The 18,653-nt window shown below is 41.5% G+C and overlaps 1 protein-coding gene across 1 annotated transcript in view; it reads left to right on the top strand.

Moving 5' to 3' along the window:
* WNT2 (Wnt family member 2) overlaps positions 1-16,226 on the top strand; it is a 55,941-nt gene extending 39,715 nt beyond the window's left edge. Inside the window, exon 5 of the mRNA XM_007525444.3 lies at positions 15,421-16,226. Coding sequence (XP_007525506.1) covers positions 15,421-15,650 — 230 coding nt within the window. The 3' untranslated portion in view covers positions 15,651-16,226. The remainder of the gene's footprint in view (positions 1-15,420) is intronic.
* The last annotated feature ends 2,427 nt before the right edge of the window (positions 16,227-18,653 follow it).

Genomic DNA, 18,653 nt, shown 5'->3' with positions numbered 1-18,653 from the left:
AGTGGAGACACTTCAGGAGCGGTGAAACAGGTCTGCAGATGTCTATCTCTATCCCCCTCTCTCTCCCCTTCCCTCTTAATTTCTGTCCTATTGAATAAAAAAAATCCCAGTTAAGGTCAAACAATTAAATGGAATTTTTCATCATATTCAAGTACATTATTAGTGGGGCATTTATAAAGCTTAAGATGTTGCTGGCTGTCCATTTCCTTATAGATCAAAGATCTTGATGAGAGAGAGGGAGAGAGAAAGAGAGAGAGAGAGAGAAAGTCAATCTTGTGTCTACAATCACAAATACAGAAAGTGAGTGCAGTCTTGTGTCTACAATCACAAATACAGAAAGTGAGTACTCCTGGGTTCAACTATAAATATTGCCTCATGCAGCTCAGATTCTAAGAGTAGGCACAACTGTATGATGTTGTGCTTGTGACATTTTGCAGGCCAAATTGGAGGCTAGATCTTGGATGTAAGGGCTTTCTGGGATGGATATTCTGGTGGTTCTGTGGTTATCTGCTCTGGTGATTGCCCCAGGCATCTGTAAATCAAAGAAGTCCTTAACTTAGAGATAGTTTCATCTCTAAGGAAGGAATGCTGCTGTCCTCTCCAGAAAAGCGTCTGCACCTAATCACAGGCCACTTTCTCTGGTTATGATGTAAAAACTCTGACCTGGGTCATAGGTCACCCTGAGGTCTCCTCTCCAGCTGCTGAAAATAAGCATCCCTCCACTTCTTCTCCAGTCAAGTTCAAAATATCAAATGGAATTAGATTAACCTGTTGCTTGCTGAAGGCTGCTTACACACCTGGTTTGCAGAGCTGCAGGCTGTGAGTGATGTAAGCATTCAGGTATTGTGAGGTTTTTCCCACATAAATCTTATTTGGCAAGCAGTTCACAATCCGTGGGACCCTAATCCCAATACTGTTTAAAGATCAGTGCTTTAGATATGCCCTGTGGTGTGGCCTAGTTTACAGAACCTTTGAATGTTGTGATTGTGACCTGATTAAAAACATGTCAGCTAGTAGCAATGGGTGGATCTTATTTTGATACTGAAAGTACAATTCCCTCCAGTACCTCCCGTGTCTCTTATTTCTTCATGGAAAAAATATTTATTGGGCCTCTCCTATATTCCAGACACTATGATAAGCCCCAGGAATGCAAAGAGGAGGAAGACATCTTAGTCCTTGCCCTCATTGCTTCATAGGTCTTCAGGACATTGTAGAACAGTCACATTAAGATACTGGCTTACATGCAGTGGAACCCTGGAGCACGGATAGGAAGGTCATTACTTCTTAGCTCCAGTTCTCATTCCATTTCTCTATTACAAGGTTTTACTATGTATTTGTCATTTTATGAATGTAAAAAGTTATCTTCCCTCTATTTTGAGACGTATGCTGGATATTCATGAGTTGGTATCTGAAAAGGTGTTACTACCTCTTGACCAGGAGAGGCCAATATGTAAAAATGGTAAGCCTATAAACTCACCCTTTAAAAGGCTTTGTAATAAGGTTAGCCTTCCCCACCTCCCTGAAGCACTGTATTCACTTCTTCTTCTAGCGTCTGCCACTGTATTCACTTTACCTCAGTGATACCACATCCTCCAGATTTTCTCCCTACACCTGTAGCTGATCTTCCTCAGTTTCAGTTGCCAGTTTCTCTTCTAACTTGTGAAACTCTTCAGAGCTCAGTGTAGGCCTTCATCTCTTCTCTTTGCACTCTCTCCCTCGGCAGCCTTCTCCATGGCTGTGGCTGTCAGTGGCATTTCAGTCCTCATCAATGTCCCCTCTCCTCATCTTACATCCAATTCTCTGCTTAATATTTGCAGCCCCACTTGAGTTTCCTGCTTGGATTTCCATGCTTATCAACTAGCTTTTGTTCAAAACTGAACTTTTGATCTGTCTGCTCCTATAATCTACTTTCTTCTGACTTCCTCATCTCAGAAAATGGCATTACCATCCACCCTGCTGGTGAAACCATAAACCTACAAGTCATTTGTTGAGCTATACATCCTCCTGTCCACACCTGGTCCATCAGCAGAGCCCCTGAAATTATATGAAGCACCGAGCTGGTGTGATAGCTCACTTGGAAAGTTGTGCTTGCTTCTTCATGGGCACAACCCAGGTTTGAACCCTGCCCCCCCCTCACATTGGGGTAAACTCTGGTGCTGTGGTATCTTTCTCTTTGTCTCTATTCCTGCCTTTCTATATGGAGGGGGGGAAGTCAACACCCTCCCCCTCAAAAAAAGGGGGGCAAACACGTGTGGTAGTTCATGGACAGAGAGGAGCTTAAGGAGAGATTCCTGGAGCTAAAAAGCCCGTATCTACTCAGGGTAACAGCCTGGCAGTTTGCAGGTGTCTTTCTCTGCCCTATCTTTCTTACCCTCCTCTCAATTTCTCGCTATCCTATCCAGCAGTAACAACAACAACAATAACAAAATCGAAAAAATGGCCTCCAGGAACAGTGGATTCATGGTGCCTGCACCAAGCCCCTGTGATAACCCTGGAGGCAATATATATATATGAATTTTCTGCTTCTTCATTTCAAAAACCTTATTCTCTCATCAGTAATAGGCCATGCCATAGTTATAACTGTTTTTTTTTAAATCTTCCCTGTCATATTGCATTCTGATTCCATAATGGCAGGAACTGCATCTAACTCTTCACTGTTGTATCCCCTACACCTAGCACATAAGAAGGTGTTGAATTAAATTGAATGGCAAGTTATAAGCAATGCAAAATGTGTTGGTTATTATAGCTGGCTGCTTAGTTTTATTTATAGCTTAATGATAGGGTTTTTTTTTTCTTTAACAGGCAATTACTAAGCACATCCTCACTCATAATTGATTACAATACACAACCTATGAAAATTCCCATTTAAGCTTAAGTTGAGTGTTAAAAGAAATCTTTTTTTAATATGTTTATTTTCCCTTTTGTTGCCCTTGTTGTTTTATTGTCGTAGTTATTATTGTTGTTATTGATGTCATCATTGTTAGATAGGACAGAGAGAAATGGGGAGATGAGGGGAAGACAGAGAGGGGGAGAGAAAGATAGACACCTGCAGATCTGTTTCACCACCTGTGAAGCGACACCCCTGCAGGTGGGGAGCCGGGGGCTTGAACCAGTATCCTTATGCCTGTCCTTGTGCTTTGCGCCACATGCGCTTAACCCGCTGCGCTACCGCCGGACTCCCTAAAAGAAATCTTATTCATGTTCAAGTGCATTGATTGAGAATTCACAGAGCTTAAGTTATTGTTGGAACTCCATTTCTGTGTATGAGATAAAAAAAAAAAAAAAGAGCAACTTTCAAATAAATGTAACAGCTAATTGTATCTACTGCTTTCAGCTACCACCAAATAGTTGTTTCTTTTGCTCTTTGGGAGGACTTTTCCATTACCACTGTGTGACTCCTGGGTAGCTCATCTGATTTCATTGTGAATGAAAGTAAAAAACGCTTTTAACATCCAGTGCCATTGTATGTTACAGACATTGCCTGTAAGTCTGTTAACTTTCAATGTACAGAATTACTAGATTTCCGTTTTAGGAAACACTGCAATGTGCCCTAACTTGAATTAATTCAATTCACAGTAGCAATCAGATTGAATTTATAAACATTTGGGGGAGGATCTTGTCTTTTTTCAAAAATCAAAAAGAAAATTTCAAGAAACTATAATCAAATCTCTATCTTCTTATTTTGAAGTCTTTGAAGTTCAAAAGAACTGAACCCTATCCCCCACCTCAGAGTCTTTTACTTTGGTGCAGTAAACCAATGCCAGTCCAAGTTCTGCTTAGTGTTTTCCCTTCTATTCTTGTTTTTCAATTTCTGTCTATGGTGATAAGACTATACAAATTTCTAGCAGAAGAGCAGTGCACTGCAGATTAGGGTATTTTGGAGTTTCCTACTGCTATTTCTACTGACTGATAATTAGAAGCCTTGTACATATTTGTTCCTCTGAAGACATGAATATTTAATCTAGTAAGGTCTAAGGTTTAATATGTGAATGGATTGCTAATTAATTTTACTCTAAAGTTGCAATAACAGAAGCTAAGCCTTGTCACAGACCACTTTGAGTTGTTCTTTTGAATGACTACTATGTAAAATATAAAAATTTTTGTATAAAATTTTATTTAATAATAATATTACTGGAACAGAAAGAGGATTTTAGTTAGTCTACTCTCACTACTGTTCATGAAGACTGGGTGACCACTCCCTTGAAATACACACTTATTTTGCAAGAGAAGATGGATTTTAATCTTTTTCATATACACATGTATTTTTATCTTATTTATTGTCTACCAACAAGGTTATTGCTGGGGCTAGTGCTTGCATAGGTCCACTGATTCTTGTGGCTATTTAATTAATTAACTTAATATTGCCACATGTGTTATCACTGGGGCTTAATGCCAACACCACAAATCCACTGCTTCTAGTAACCATTTTTTCTTTCTATTTTATTTTATAGGACAGAGAGGAATTGAGAGCAGAGAGGGGGAGATAGAGTGAGAAAGAGACAAGAGAGACACCTGCAGAACTGCTTCACAGCTTATGAAAGTGTCCCCCCTGCAGGTAGGGTTGGGAACTTGAACTTGAGTCATTGAATATGGCAATGCGTGCTCTCTACCCAGAAAGCCACCATCTGGCCCTGGATCTTATTTTTTTTATTATTTATTTATTTGTTTATTTATGCTGTTCTAATTCCATTTGGGTTTTGGGTACATGATTCCACCATTTGAGAATTATTTTTTCCTTTTCACTTTTAGTTTAAGAGGAACAGAGAGTGGGAGAGACAGACAGACACCACCATACCTGCATGTGTGGTACTCACATGTAGAGCCAGGGACTTGAACCCAGGTCCTTGTATCTGGTAGAACATATTCTATATGCTCTACTAGGTAAGTTGCCTCCTGGCCTGTGGATATCAAATTTTGTTTAAAAAAAGAAAGTTTTTAATTTAATATTTAATAGATCCTGAGCACTATATAATATATAGAAGAACTATAAGACTCTAAGATCCAACCTTTGTTCTCAGGCAAACAAGATGTATGAGAAGTCATTAAACTGGGGGCTGGGTGGTGGCACACTGGGTTAAGTGCACATAGTACACAGTGCAAGGACAGGTTCAAGGATCCTGGTTTGAGTCTCCAGCTCCCCACCTGCAAGGGGGGTGGGTCGCTACACAAACGGTGAAGCAGGTCTGCAAGTGTCTTTCTCTCTCCCTCTCTATCTTCCCCTCCCCTCTCAATTTCTCTCAGTCCTATCTTAAAATAAATAATTTTTAAAAAATGGCCACAGGATCAGTGGATTCATAGAGCAAGAACTGAGCCCCAGTGATAACCCTGGAGGAAAAAAAAAGGCATTAAACCTTTCAAAACAGTAAATGATTCCTATGGTGTGAAATAAACTAGATGACTTAGAAAGGTCAGTTGAGTTGGGTTTGAAGCAGAAAGGAAAGTTCTATGGAAAGTGCTGAAGTATGCCTGACTCTTGAGAGATTAGGAAAACTTTTAGTCTCAGGAAGTAAGGGCAACAGATGAGAGTGACACGCATGAGGAGCAGTCTATACAACTCTTAGCAGAAAGTTGCTTCAGTGGAATAGTGTGGGGACTTCTTGATTACTGGGTACAGGCTAGAGTAGTGAGGCTTATCTGAGGCTGGCTAAGTAGTGCCAGATTGAAAAGTCTTGAAGAGCCTGACCTGAACAATTTTAATTTCACAATATGACTTGCTAACTTAATGGCCCATGTTTTCTTGTGTCGGCCAGACTTTTCCAAGTTCTTATGAAAATGAATACAATTAGTTGAGATGAGTGGAAATACTGTATTTTCTATCTCTAACTTTGCAATCCTTAAAGTGAAGAAGGGCTAAGCCTTCAAGTAGATAAATGTGCATGCTCTAACATTTGCTCTTAAGCATTCTTTTTTTTTTTTCTTTCAATAAATCTGTGTCATTAATGACAGCAAGTAAGTCAACCAGAGGAGAAACAGCTTATTGGATGACGGGCTTAAGTGAATCTTGCTTTATGCCCTAATGGTCAACATATGGGCTTCTGTCAGCCTGGAGTGGCAGGAATTTCCAGAGACACAGGTCCATCCGCAGAGAGTGTGTGTGTACCAGAGAGCCCTTCCTCTGGGTCCCAGAGGTGTGGGTCTGGGAACTATTAGCAAAAGCTCTCCATCCCTCCTCTGCTGTCAGGAAGATGCATGTTGGTGGAGACAGAAATGTTTTTGCACTGAGAACCCTGACTCCATTATTAATTTTATAGTTCTGGGGATGGGACACTTGAGTTGGTCAAGTTCCCTCAGCACTGCCCCACACCAGAAGTGTGTTATGTGGTCCCAGACTTATTTAATTTAGAAGCCTTGATTTTTTTTTTTTTGTCTTCCTCTTCCATGAGCACATGTGAGCTCTAGCGTGAGTCAAGGTGAGGACAACATAAAGAGAGGATACTTCTGGCTCGAATCCCCTACCTTCTGCCTAGACATTGTAGATTATCTGGATCTTACAGAAGCTTAGTCCAGACAAATATCATATTGCAGCATGAAGATGACAGAGGATTGCGCTCCCTGAGCCAGAACCTGCAACACTCTGCCTGGGTACACACACACATACACTATGGCATACTTCACAAGCATAAAAGGAAGAGGAATACACTTTCAGCTTGTCATTCCTCTCTTCCATGAATTAAAAAAAAGCAAAGTACAATAAGAGATTGCCCAGTAAAAAAAGGAAAGACTGTATAGTAATATTTTTTAATTTTTTAAAATTATCTTTATTTATTGAATAGAGACAGCCAGCAGTCAAGAGGGAAGGGGGTGATAGAGAGGGAGAGTGACAGACACCTGTAGCCCTGCTTCACCACGTGCAAAGCTTTCTCTCTACAGGTGGGGATGGGGGCTTGAAGGACTGTATAGTATAAAGCAGGCAAATATGTGCTTATTCTTTAAAATATAAACTTAAGAGACTATTTATAGGATTATTACTCAAAATTCAAGTTTTCTACTTTAAGATATTTTTTAGAACTAGCCACACATGCTTTTGTTTTGTCTGACTGTGTGATATGAATGTTTGACCTGTAAAGGTCAATTTGATTTTTGGAACTGGTTATAGAATCTTAGAATGATGTCTGCAAGGGTGTTAAGTAAATGGTACACAGGTCCTTTTTTAGTCAGATGCAAATTAGTGTTGACTTTTATAAACCAGAAGTTTCTTTCTTCCTTCTTTCTCCTTCCTTCCTTCCTTCCTCTCTTTCTTTCTTTCTTTCCTTCTTTCCTTTTGATTAGACAGAGAGAAATTGAGAGGAGAAGAGGACAGGGAGGGAAAGAAAGATAGATACCTGCAGAACTGCTTCACCACTTGTGAAGTGACCCCCTACAGGTGGGGAACTGGGGGCTGAAACTGGGATTTTGTACTATGTGTGTTTAACCTGGTGTGCCATTGCCCCCTGCCCCTAGAAGTTTCTTCTGAGAGGGTTCTCTCTGATATCTCTAGCAGTGGTCACATCAGTGACACACATTAAACCCACCTTGAGGGCACACTTGTTTTGGAGACATGTATCTTTGCATTACAGAAAAATGTGTCTCACTCATCAAAATGGTGTTGGGAATTCAATAGGACTATAATTACAAGGAAAAAAAAAAAACCAGTAAACTACTTATTCATCTTGTTCATTCTTTTTTTTTTTCCTCCAGGGTTATTGTTGGGCTCAGTGCCTGTACCATGAATCCACCGCTCCTGGAGGACATTTTCCCCCCTTTGTTGCCCTTGTTGTTGTAGCCTCGTTGTGGTTATTATTATTGCCATTGTTGATGTTGTTCGTTGTTGGATAGGACAGAGAGAAATGGAGAGAGGAGAGGAAGACAGAGAGGGGGAGAGAAAGATAGACATCTGCAGACCTGCTTCACAGCCTGTGAAGCGACTCCCCTGCAGGTGGGGAGGCCAGGGGCTCGAACCGGGATCCTTACACCGGTCCTTGCGCTTTGCGCCACATGCACCTAACCCACTGCGCCACCGCCCAAACCCCCTATTTGTTCATTCTTATATAACCTTAGGTGTCTTAGTTGTCTATGGCATGCTATGAGCTGGAGAAAAAGTTCTCTTTCAAAAATGTTATATGTTAGAATCTTTGCAAAAATTTCATTTGAAAAAACCATTAAGGAAGGAAAGTAGGACAGATGCGAAAGCACTGATCACATTCATGGGAGCACGTTCTCTGGTACCTGACAGGACAAAAGGATGGAACTCTCCATTTAATATCACAACAGTTTCTAAGAAATGGAATTCTCAAATCAGACAAGTGACTTTAAGTTCCTAGCCAGCCACCTATCACATGTGTAATCTTGGGTGAGTCAAACTACTCGACTCTCCATTTTCTGATCTCCAAAATGGCAACAAGCTTACCTGCTTTCTAAGCTTATGGGAATTAAATACAGAACTTAGCCCATGTTAGTGCTACATAAATACTGATCCTAACTAAGAACAAGAGAAAAAGAAGATGAAAAATAAAGTACAGGTGAAAACAGAAAGTGGAAGTTAAAAAGAGGAAGAAGAGGAGGAGGAGGGAAAGGGAGAAGGAGGAGAAGAAAAGAAGAGGAGGAGGGAGAACAAGAAGGAGAAGGGGAAGAGAGAAAGAAAAGAAAAAGAAAGAAGAAAGAAAGAAAGAAAGAAAGAAAGAAAGAAAGAAAGAAAGGAAATGAGAGGAACAAAGAAAGAAAAGAGAGAAGGGGTGAACTTCAGCTCTCTCTAGTTTTAAAAATGTGAAAACTGGTCCTAAAGTGTTAAGTGCTTGATGGATATAGCTGGCTCTGTTAACCAATTAGTGCCCATTGACCCCACAAAAAGGGGTGAATTTTTAATCAAGTGTTAACTTGGTTTATTATTCTGAAAACAAGTTCTATAAAAATATATGTCCCAAATATTCACAACTAAACAAAAATGGGAAAACTATAAGAATTATGGACTCCCTTTCATAAAGTACATGTGTACACATATATACACTCATAAGTGCATTGCCTTGGTTATTTTCTTTCCTTTTAAGAATAATGGTGCTGCTCTGTTAGAGAAAAGCTTATGAAGATCGCTAAAATGCTACAGACCCACTGCTGTTAATAATAATGAGTATTAAAATCCTGATATAGGAAAGCAACGCCAACACATTTTGTATAGATTTTTCACTCTGGAAATGTTTTTGGTGTAATGGCTTTATATTTGGCCCAAATGACAGCAAGTGTCAAAACTGCCTTTTTGCCCTAAAGTCTAGCCTGCCTGACATTAGTTTTAATGAGATCCTGCTTCCAAAGCAGGACCAATGTGTCACTATACAACTTCACCCTCCCAGACTTCAGAGGCTGCCCTCCCCTCTGTCTGTTAGCCCATTCCTTGGCCACTGCTACCTCAGAGGTTCCCATTACCACTCCAGGCACTCACATCAGTGACTCTTCACTTCAAAAGCCCTCTCTTGCCTTCCTTTCTCTGGGCCTTCATTATGCCTTCTTTGGGCAGCTTATAGAGTGTACATTAATCCTGTCTTCTGCCATCTTATATCTGGATGCTGAACTACTGAGACATCTGATTACTCATGTCATTGCCTCCTTTACTGAAATCACTTCTAAGCGATGCTCTTGTCCGTAGCTATATATTGCTTTATCTGCTCATATGTCAAGGTTTTTCTGGTGTTGAGGTTCAGTTTCTGGTTCAGAGTTCAGTTCAGTTTCATGCCATTTGACCATAACTTAAGATTGAATTAGATGTCCAGCTCAGGCCTCATTAGGTTTTAAACCACTGGATAGTGATTACTGAGGTTGATGTCAGTAAAAGGCCCCTGGCCTGATTGATAAAAAAAAACAGTCACCCTCCCACCCTTGTCTTGTTCCTCTACTCCTGACATTGGTGCCAAAGGGGAGGGGAAAATTCTGATTACATAGTGATACATATTTATATTTTGATAAATACATGTTGATGGAAGTGAATAATTTTTATTAGTATGCAGGGCTTATGAGCAAAATGCAAAAAGGAGAAAATTCACAGTTGTTAGACAGCCAGGAGATGGCTCACCCAGTAAGGCACACACGTTGCCACGTGCAAAGGAAGACCTGGGTCCAAGGCACTAACACTGCATGATAATACCACATATAGGGGAAACTTCACACATGGTGAGGCAGTGCTGTGGTATCTCTCCTACCTCTCACTATCTCTACCTTCATAGCTTCTTTCATCCTTTGTCTGGAAAAAAAAGAACTGGGGAAAATAGTCAAGAGTGACAAATTCGTGTAGGCTCAAAGCCCTAGGTTAGTCCTGGTGTCAAGGGAAAAAATATTATTGTTCAGGCAATCTTAAAAGCAAATTTAGGGGCATGGGAGGTAGTGCACATAGTGTGAAGTGCAAGGACCCTGTGGAAGGATCCTGGTTAGAGCTCCCAGCTCCCCACCTGCAGGGGTGTTGGTCATTACGCCAGGTCCCCTGCATTGCTTGATTCTGTGGTCTATTTACATAATCACTGTTTTGCCTGAGACCCACCCTGCCTGCAGGGTATTGGTTTAATCCCATTGGTTAGAACCTTCGCAACAGCTGCTATGGAAATTTTCTCTTTTTTTGGTCTGCCCCCTCTCCTAGCCATTTCCTTTTCCCACTTGCCACTTCCAGTTAAAGAGATATATAAAAGGTGTTGTATCTGATCAGTAAAAAGAGTTGCATTGTGTTCCTGCTTAGCCAAGAGTTCCGGGTTCCTCTCCCGCGTCACTGAGTAAGCAGCAACCCAGCTTGGCTCCAGTTGAGTTCTCTCCCCCGCGACACAACCCGACACAGGGGGGTTGCTTCGCAAGTGGTGAAGCAAGTCTTTCTCTCTCTCTTGTCTTCCCCTCCTCTCTTGATTTCTCTCTGTCCTATCCAACAACAGCAATGACCACCAGGAGCAGTGGATTCATACTGCAGGCACTGAGCTCCAGCGATAACCCTGGAGACAAAAAAAAAAAAAAAAGCAAATTTACAGTTCCCTTTAGGATGCCAAATAAAAATGTTACCTGTTGGGGATCTCATTCATACCTGGGACTTCCTCTAGGCAACATATTTCCTAATCTACATTTTTATCCTGTTTCCTGGGTCCCCACAAGTACTATCAGTTAACAGTCTACGTGGAATTGACCCACAGTCTAAACAAACTCAACATGCTGAAAATGAAACTCAGCCATTCTTTCTCAAAGCCTCTTCCTCCCTTGTGCTCCCCACCTCTGTGAATATGACTATATAAACCCAGTCACTCAAGAAGCCCAACTTCCCTTTCACTCTCTTTGCCTGAAACACACTCTGTCCTGGTGACATGGAATCTGCAGAATTTTGTGAACTTGTGCTTGAACTTTCTTTGGGAGGTGCTCTTTGACCCAGGATACCCATGATCCGATTTCCCCCCCTTATGAATCTTCTACTCACCCTTTATATCACAGCTCCAATATCATATCCTCATTAAGCCAGACAGTCAGCAGCTCCTTTGCTGGTCCTGTTCACCACTATGAATATTACTGTCAGTGAACATCACTATTATTACATGCTTAGTTCACTCCCATAGAACATAAATTAATCAGGAAAGGGTCTTTGTTTTGCTCACTGCTTTAGCTCAGTCTCTTAGAACTGTGCCTAACACACAGTAGGTAATCCATAAGCATTTATTAATTGAATAGGTGCTTGGTGTCTTTTCACTTGTTATCTCATCCTGCCCAAAGCAGTAGCCCTATAAGGACAGAATCCTTTTATTCCAATTTTGCATGAAAGGAAACTGAAATTTCATTAGGTTAAATAATTTGCCCAAGGTCGCACACTTCCTTCATGACCAAGCTGGGATTTCAACCCCAATACGTGTAAGCTTTTAATAACCTCACTCTCCATCTTGGATCTTTGTCTAAGATGTAACTTTTAATAAAACTGCATTATAAGCTACAGTTGGTGAATGAAAAGTTATTATTAAGAAATGATAATATCTCTTATGTTTCTCTTCATTACATTATGAGTTCCCTGAGAAAAGGAACAGAATCCTAATTATTTTATTTCCCTGCCACCACCACCAAGGCCCCAAGCAGCCAACACACAATGATTTACACATATTTATCTTCAGTTAATATTTATTTATTCACTTTTAATATTTTTATTATTAATTTATTACTGGATAGAGACAGAGAAACTGAGAGAAGTGGGGGAAATAGAGAGGAAAAGAGACAAGAGAGACACCTGCAGCCCTGCCTTACCACTTATGAAGCTTTCCTCCTGCAGGTAGGTTCCAGGGCCTTAAACCCAGGTCTTTGTGCACTGTAGTGTGTGTGCTGAACCAGGTTTGTCACCTCCAGGTCCCCATTTAATGTCTGTTGAATGAATCAGTGTGTGTGCTGTCACAAAACAGCATTTGGCAAGGATCATTTTGCACAAACAGTACTTTTGAGCACTGTCCTGATAGTTGCCCTGAATCCAGGCCCAGCTCTTGCCTCTTCTAACCCTTTGCTACTTCAGCACGTTGGAGGCTGGGGGCCACCCCTGGCTGACCCACCCTCCACCCTGACCCCCGCCCTTTGCCATCCTTCCTGTGATCATGAAATTCCCCTGACTGCCTTCCGGCTGTCAGTGGCCTGATCATGCTGAGCAAGTTCTGCCTCACCCTCTCCTCTTGTTGACCCCATGCTCCATTTGAACCTGGCTGTTTTCCTGGTCAGTTTTGACAGGCAGGGCAACATGACATTATATTGATAATCCAGGCACAGTGTGGCTTGTGATAAGCATAGAGTCACAGGGCTCTGTGGGAGGAGTTTGACAAGGGAGAAATTCCTAGTTAAATGATGCAGGAACTGAGAATGAATCAAGTCACTATCTTTGTCATGCTCACATAAACTTTGTTTTCTGTTTTGTGTTGTGGAGCAGGGCCTTGCATATTCCCAATTGGATTGAGATAGAGTGTCAGAGAGGGAAAGACAAAACAGGACTGAGTGTAGGTAGCTTCCTACAGTGACATAGCACCTCCCACATCCAGCAAGGCTTAAGCATCCTACCTGGTGAGATATCCCTCCCCTATTTTCCCCCTTTCTTTCTTTCTTTCTTTCTTTCTTTCTTTCTCCCTTCCTTCCTTCCTTCCTTCCTTCCTTTCTTTCTTTCTTTTTTAAAATAGTTTTGATTATCTAGGCTTGTCAATTATTTAGGATTGCTGATTCTGAATAATAGAAACTGGAGTGGTTCAAACTATAAAAGTCTCTAGGAATTCAAAGGTTAGAATACAGCCAGGCCTCAGGGAAAATTAAACACAGGACCAGAGAAAAGTCTGGGTACATTTTCCACTATGTCTAAGTCCTCACTGTTCCTGTACATCTTCCTTCTCCTCCTTTTTTTTTTTTTTTTTTTGCCTCCAGGGTTATCGCTGGGACTCCGTGTCTGCATCATGAATCCACTGCTCCTGGAGGCCATTTTTCCCATTTTGTTGCCCTTGTTGTAGTCGCTACTGTTGTTGGATAGGACAGAGAGAAATTGAGAGAGGAGGGGAAGACAGAGAGGAGAAAAAGATAGACACCTGCAGACCAGCTTCACTACCTGGGAAGCCTTCCCCTGCAGGCAGGAAGATGGGGTCTCAAACTGGGATCCTTATGCCAGTCCCTGCACTTTGCGCCTCCTGTGCTTAACCGGCTGCACTATGGCCCAGCCCCCCACCTCCTTCTTATCTCTCCATGTATCTCTTGTAGTAGTACACAGATTTCATTGTGGAACATAAACCTGTGATTGCTGAGTGTTAGACTTAATAAGATTGGCTGTCCCCATAGAAATCACAAGTTCCCAAGGAAATCTATGTGTTTGGTCCAGCATGAGTCATGTACCAGTCCCAGTTTAATCAGCTGTCAGCAGCAGAGCAGAGTGTGGTGTTCAACATGGCTTCCAGACAGCTATCTTCATGCAGGAGAAAGAGGCAGAAAGGATCACTGAAAGCTCAGCAGACTCCAAATAAAGGGCCACCATACTTGGCTTGATTGTGCTGTGACACTCTTGTAAAGAATTCCAAACACTTCTGCAGGAATATAACCAATTAAGAGACTTCTATGAGATTTATTTTCAGTAGCAAATGCATAAATATGAATTACCATTTAGCAATAAGTAAGTAAGGTGATGATTCACTGATAATTCCTAACAAGTTTTTTATGCCAGTGCTGCTCATAGAAGGTCTGAAATCAAGCCGGGCACTACTCTCTCCTGGAAAGCCTACATAGATGATTCCATACCTCCTTTCTAGCAGCCAAAGTTTTCTTGCAACCAGAGTTTTCTTTCTCTCTCTCTTTTTAATGTAGTGCTGCAGAATAAATTTGGCCACTGAGGCACCTCTGGTCCAACATTTTACAGTGTTTTGTAAATGAAAGAGAAGGAAGGCCAGGTGGTGGTACACCTGGTTGAGTTCACATGTTGCAGTGCACAAGGACCCAGGATCAAGCCCCCGGTCCTCACCTGCAGGGGGAAAGCTTTACAAGTGGCGAAGCAGACCTTAGGTGTCTCTGTCTTTCTCCCTCTCTATCACCCCCTTCCCTCTCAATTTCTGACAGTATTTATCCAACAAATAACTCAAGATACAAACAAACAAAATAAAAGTAAAACATGAAGCTGGGTGGTGGGGAGCCCAGGAAAGCAGGTTCAAGTACTTGGCCCCTACCTGCAGGGAGACTGTTGTCTCTCCTTTCTGTGTATGTCTCTCCCTCTCTGTCTTACCCTCTATCAAAAGGAAAATGAAAAAATAAATGGCTGCCAGAAACTGGATTTATTGTGTAGGTACCAAGACCCAGTGATCATTCTCTTGTCAAGGGGAGGAGGAGAGAAGAAAAAAAGAGTAGGGGGAGGAAGGGAAGGGGAGAAGGAGGAGAGACCTAATCAACATTCTATCATCTATGGAATTTCAATTTCTCTGTCCTTGATGCTCTTGTGTGGTGCCAGGGATGAAACCTAGGGCCTCATGCATGGACGGCACATACTTTATCTCTTCAGTCCTTCTTTTCCTTATTTATAAATCATGTTGGAAGAAGTAAAAATTCCTCTCCCTGGGGGTTCAACACTTAATGAATTCTGAAGGAACTAACCATGACTAGTACTTCTTTAATGTAGTTCAATCTTAAGGGAGAAGGAATTAGATTGTTCTTTCATTCTTACCTGGCTGCATCTATTTATTTCCCTATCAGAAGTAATCTGAAAAGTTATCTAACTCAGAAGTGGCAGTGCTGAAGTCAGGTTACCCAGGCATCTCGAAATTTTCCAGGTAATGCTTAGGCATCCATCCCAGATTTGCTTATCTGCACACACCACTATGCTGAGTACGGCTGGCCACCGGGCTTGACACAGGTTGTATGTGTTTACAGAATGGTATGCACCAGACTGGTGAGGTGGCATGGGGACCCTGTCCTGATGACTCTTCAACTCCATGGCTTGTCTTTCAGGCTCCTTGGGTACAGCAGGCCGTGTTTGCAACCTGACGTCTCGAGGCATGGACAGCTGTGAAGTCATGTGCTGCGGGAGAGGCTATGACACCTCCCGTGTCACTCGGATGACCAAGTGCGAGTGTAAGTTCCACTGGTGCTGTGCTGTGCGCTGTCAGGACTGCCTGGAAGCCCTGGATGTGCACACATGCAAGGCCCCCAAAAGCGCCGATTGGACGGCTCCCACATGACACCAGCAGAGGTCACCACTCACCTCCCCTCCCTTAAGGACTTCATTGGACCTGGAAAGACACTGGGCCTTTGGGTTCTCTAGGGGACATTTCCAAAGCATATGACCTTTGTCTCAACAGAAACTCCTCCCTCTCTAAGGGCCCAGGACTGGGACCATGTGCTCTCTGTATAAGCATGCCCTGTTTCCTTTGACTTCCAGCATGCTGGGCTACACCTCCTTCTGGTCATGACAAACTGTTAGAGGGATTGAAGGTAGGCCCAGATCATTGTCTCCACCCACCTAGAAGTTTTTTTCTTTCCATAACAGTTGACCAGAAGGAAGAAGATTGACTCAAAGGGACTTTTTCTGTGTCTTCCAACAAAAGCTAGCAGTTAAGAAATTTCATGTTTTTATCTGGAGAGTCATGTAAAGAAAGTAGGACCAACTACCACTGAATTAACTTTAATTCTTGAAAAGACTAAACAAGCCTTTTGTCTTGTCAAGTGATTTTCACAGCTACCACTTTCCTCCAGGGGTAAATGGTAACTACCTGGAGAAAGATGACATTCAATAAAGTTTAGATTTTAAAAATGCATATTTTAACACATTTCTTGCTATATTCAGATATGATGTAACAAGGAAGGAATATTATTCTTTGGTTCAGTTTTGAATTTTTACATTGGCAGAAGCCTCACACAGTAGTTGTTTTGCAACACTGCTCCTCTTCAATATAAAGAACCTGGAGGAATGAGGCATTCTTGTCACCTGGTATCTGAAGAACATTAAAAAGAAGACTGACAAATTGGTAAGCTCTATAACAGTTCAATGGATCTGGAGGAAAACTGCTTAGTAGAACATCAGGAAATGTGTCTGTACAAGTGGGGAAAAAAAGAGAATAAAATTCCTAGCTGGTATGACACAGGTGATCCACGGGATTCTGTAACTGAAACAGCTTTGCAAATGCAAACTTCAGGAATGACAAGTCCAGGGAATTAAAGTGCTGACAGGGAGGTTTCCAGGACTAAGTCAAGCCCAGACAGCGTTTACTATAAGCAGATGCCTAGAAGAAGTTGGCCATGTGTGCAGAAGAGTATCAGCTTGTGCCCATCACCCTTCCAACACACTGAAAGACCTGTCATATTTAATTACTTTCATCCAGTGCTTCATGATGACAAGGTACTGTAGCCTAAAGCAAATGGCACATAGCTTTGTGTATAGAGTTGGTTACCCTGGTATACTATATTGCAAAGAGATCATAACTTGGAGACTATACTTAAGGGACCCAGTTGTAATTATGGGAACATCAGTCTACAAATTGTGGTCAGCTCTTGCCATGAGCCAGAAGATGACATCCAGGGAAAATGGGACTAGCAGCTGCCTGCCCCATTTTGTATATTAACTGAAACAAAGGTGAAAAATAGACAAAGCTACTTCTTATCCCCTTGTGTAAGACAGTTTTTGGTCTAAATTGTGATTATTCACAGAGCTATTAGAAGATTGTTTCATTCTATGAGCGTAGTGTCAGGATGCTTGCACATGCTTGACTTCTTTCCCTTTGTTTCTGTCTCTGCTTTATTGTAGGGCATTTAGATGGTGGCATATGGAAATCAACATGCTGGACCACTTTGCCATAATTGATATTTGTCTCCTAGTTCTCTTAAAAATGATAGTCTTCCTCCTTTCCCTTACTCCCATGACCCCCCAGTTAATTTTCTGATATTTCCTAAGTAGCCCTTTTGTCTTTTTCACTCTGTGTACTCAGAGTGTGGGAGCAGTGATGTGTACTCAGTGATGTGCTACTCTGAGTTCAGTGTGAACCTGCAAGTGTGGATGGGAAAACAAGGTCAGTAGGCTGAGTCTTAGTCCCCACCAAAACTTGCTTCAGGATGCTCCTTGGGGTCCCTATCTGGGTGTGGGCTGGGGATGCACATGGGGGGATAACCATTAATCCTTTTTTTCTACTGGACAAACTGTGAAATCATCAATCCATGGGAAATATATATCTCTGCAAAGACTCTCAGAAGACTTCTCAACTATTCTCAGTTTGGATTTGGGAAACAAGTGGAGAAGGGCAGGACTCTACATATATCTGCCATTACCCCAGCACTTCCTCACAAATATTGAGCTGTCTGAAAAGTCATGATACATTTTTGAATAGAAAAACATTGAAAAATGTTTTATGGATTTTCCAACAGCCCAATAATTATGCACTTTATCTAGTATGAAACTAGTTTTTCTCAGAGTTAAATAATTTTAGCATATAGAGGGTATGTTCATACAATTTTTTTTTAAACCTGAGTCTTACACAGATATGCACAATTTCACTGTATGGGCCGCTTTTCCCATTCAGGTGAGGAAGGAAGATACCTTAGAGAGCAGCAAAGCATCTTTCTTTGCCATAACACCCCCCATGTGATGCATGGTCTTGAACCTGGGTTGCGCATACCACAATCCAGGCCTCCTGCCCTGCAAGCTTTCTCTCTGGTTGCCTGACTTTTTTAAAATTATTATTATTATTATTCTGGCATACATCCTTCCTGATAAGGAACAAAAGGAGAGATTATTACTATGTAGACCTGTAAAAAAATGTCCTGATGAGACAACAGCAACCATCTCAAGGGGCAGTGGGTATGATCCCTTTAGAGAGAAAAATAAGAGAGTGAAATATTATCATCTGTTTTTATTTCTGAAAGAAGAAATCTTCATTATTTGAGAAAATGTTTTCTTTTTATTTTTGTGGTAAAAAAAGTAATTTTCAAATCCATTTTTAAGGCTTTGTGGAAAAATCATCATCCATGTTCAAAAACATACTAAAACCTTTATAGTTGTTGGCATATAAAAACAACTTCTCCTCTCCCTGTGATAGGTGTCTGCAAAACACTCCTCCAGCCTAGGTCCTTTTCCTTTACTATGCATCCAACCAACCCTTGTGGAAAACATCCCGAGACTTGCCAGAATGCTAGAAATAGACCTACCTTGTGACCCTGCAGTCCGTCTCCTGGGGATATAGCCAAAGGAAACA

This window comes from Erinaceus europaeus, chromosome 8 (assembly GCF_950295315.1).
Source record: "Erinaceus europaeus chromosome 8, mEriEur2.1, whole genome shotgun sequence".
Classification (NCBI taxonomy): Eukaryota; Metazoa; Chordata; class Mammalia; order Eulipotyphla; family Erinaceidae; genus Erinaceus; species Erinaceus europaeus.
Note: the sequence above shows the minus strand (reverse complement) of the source record. Positions and strands in the feature narration are given on the sequence as shown.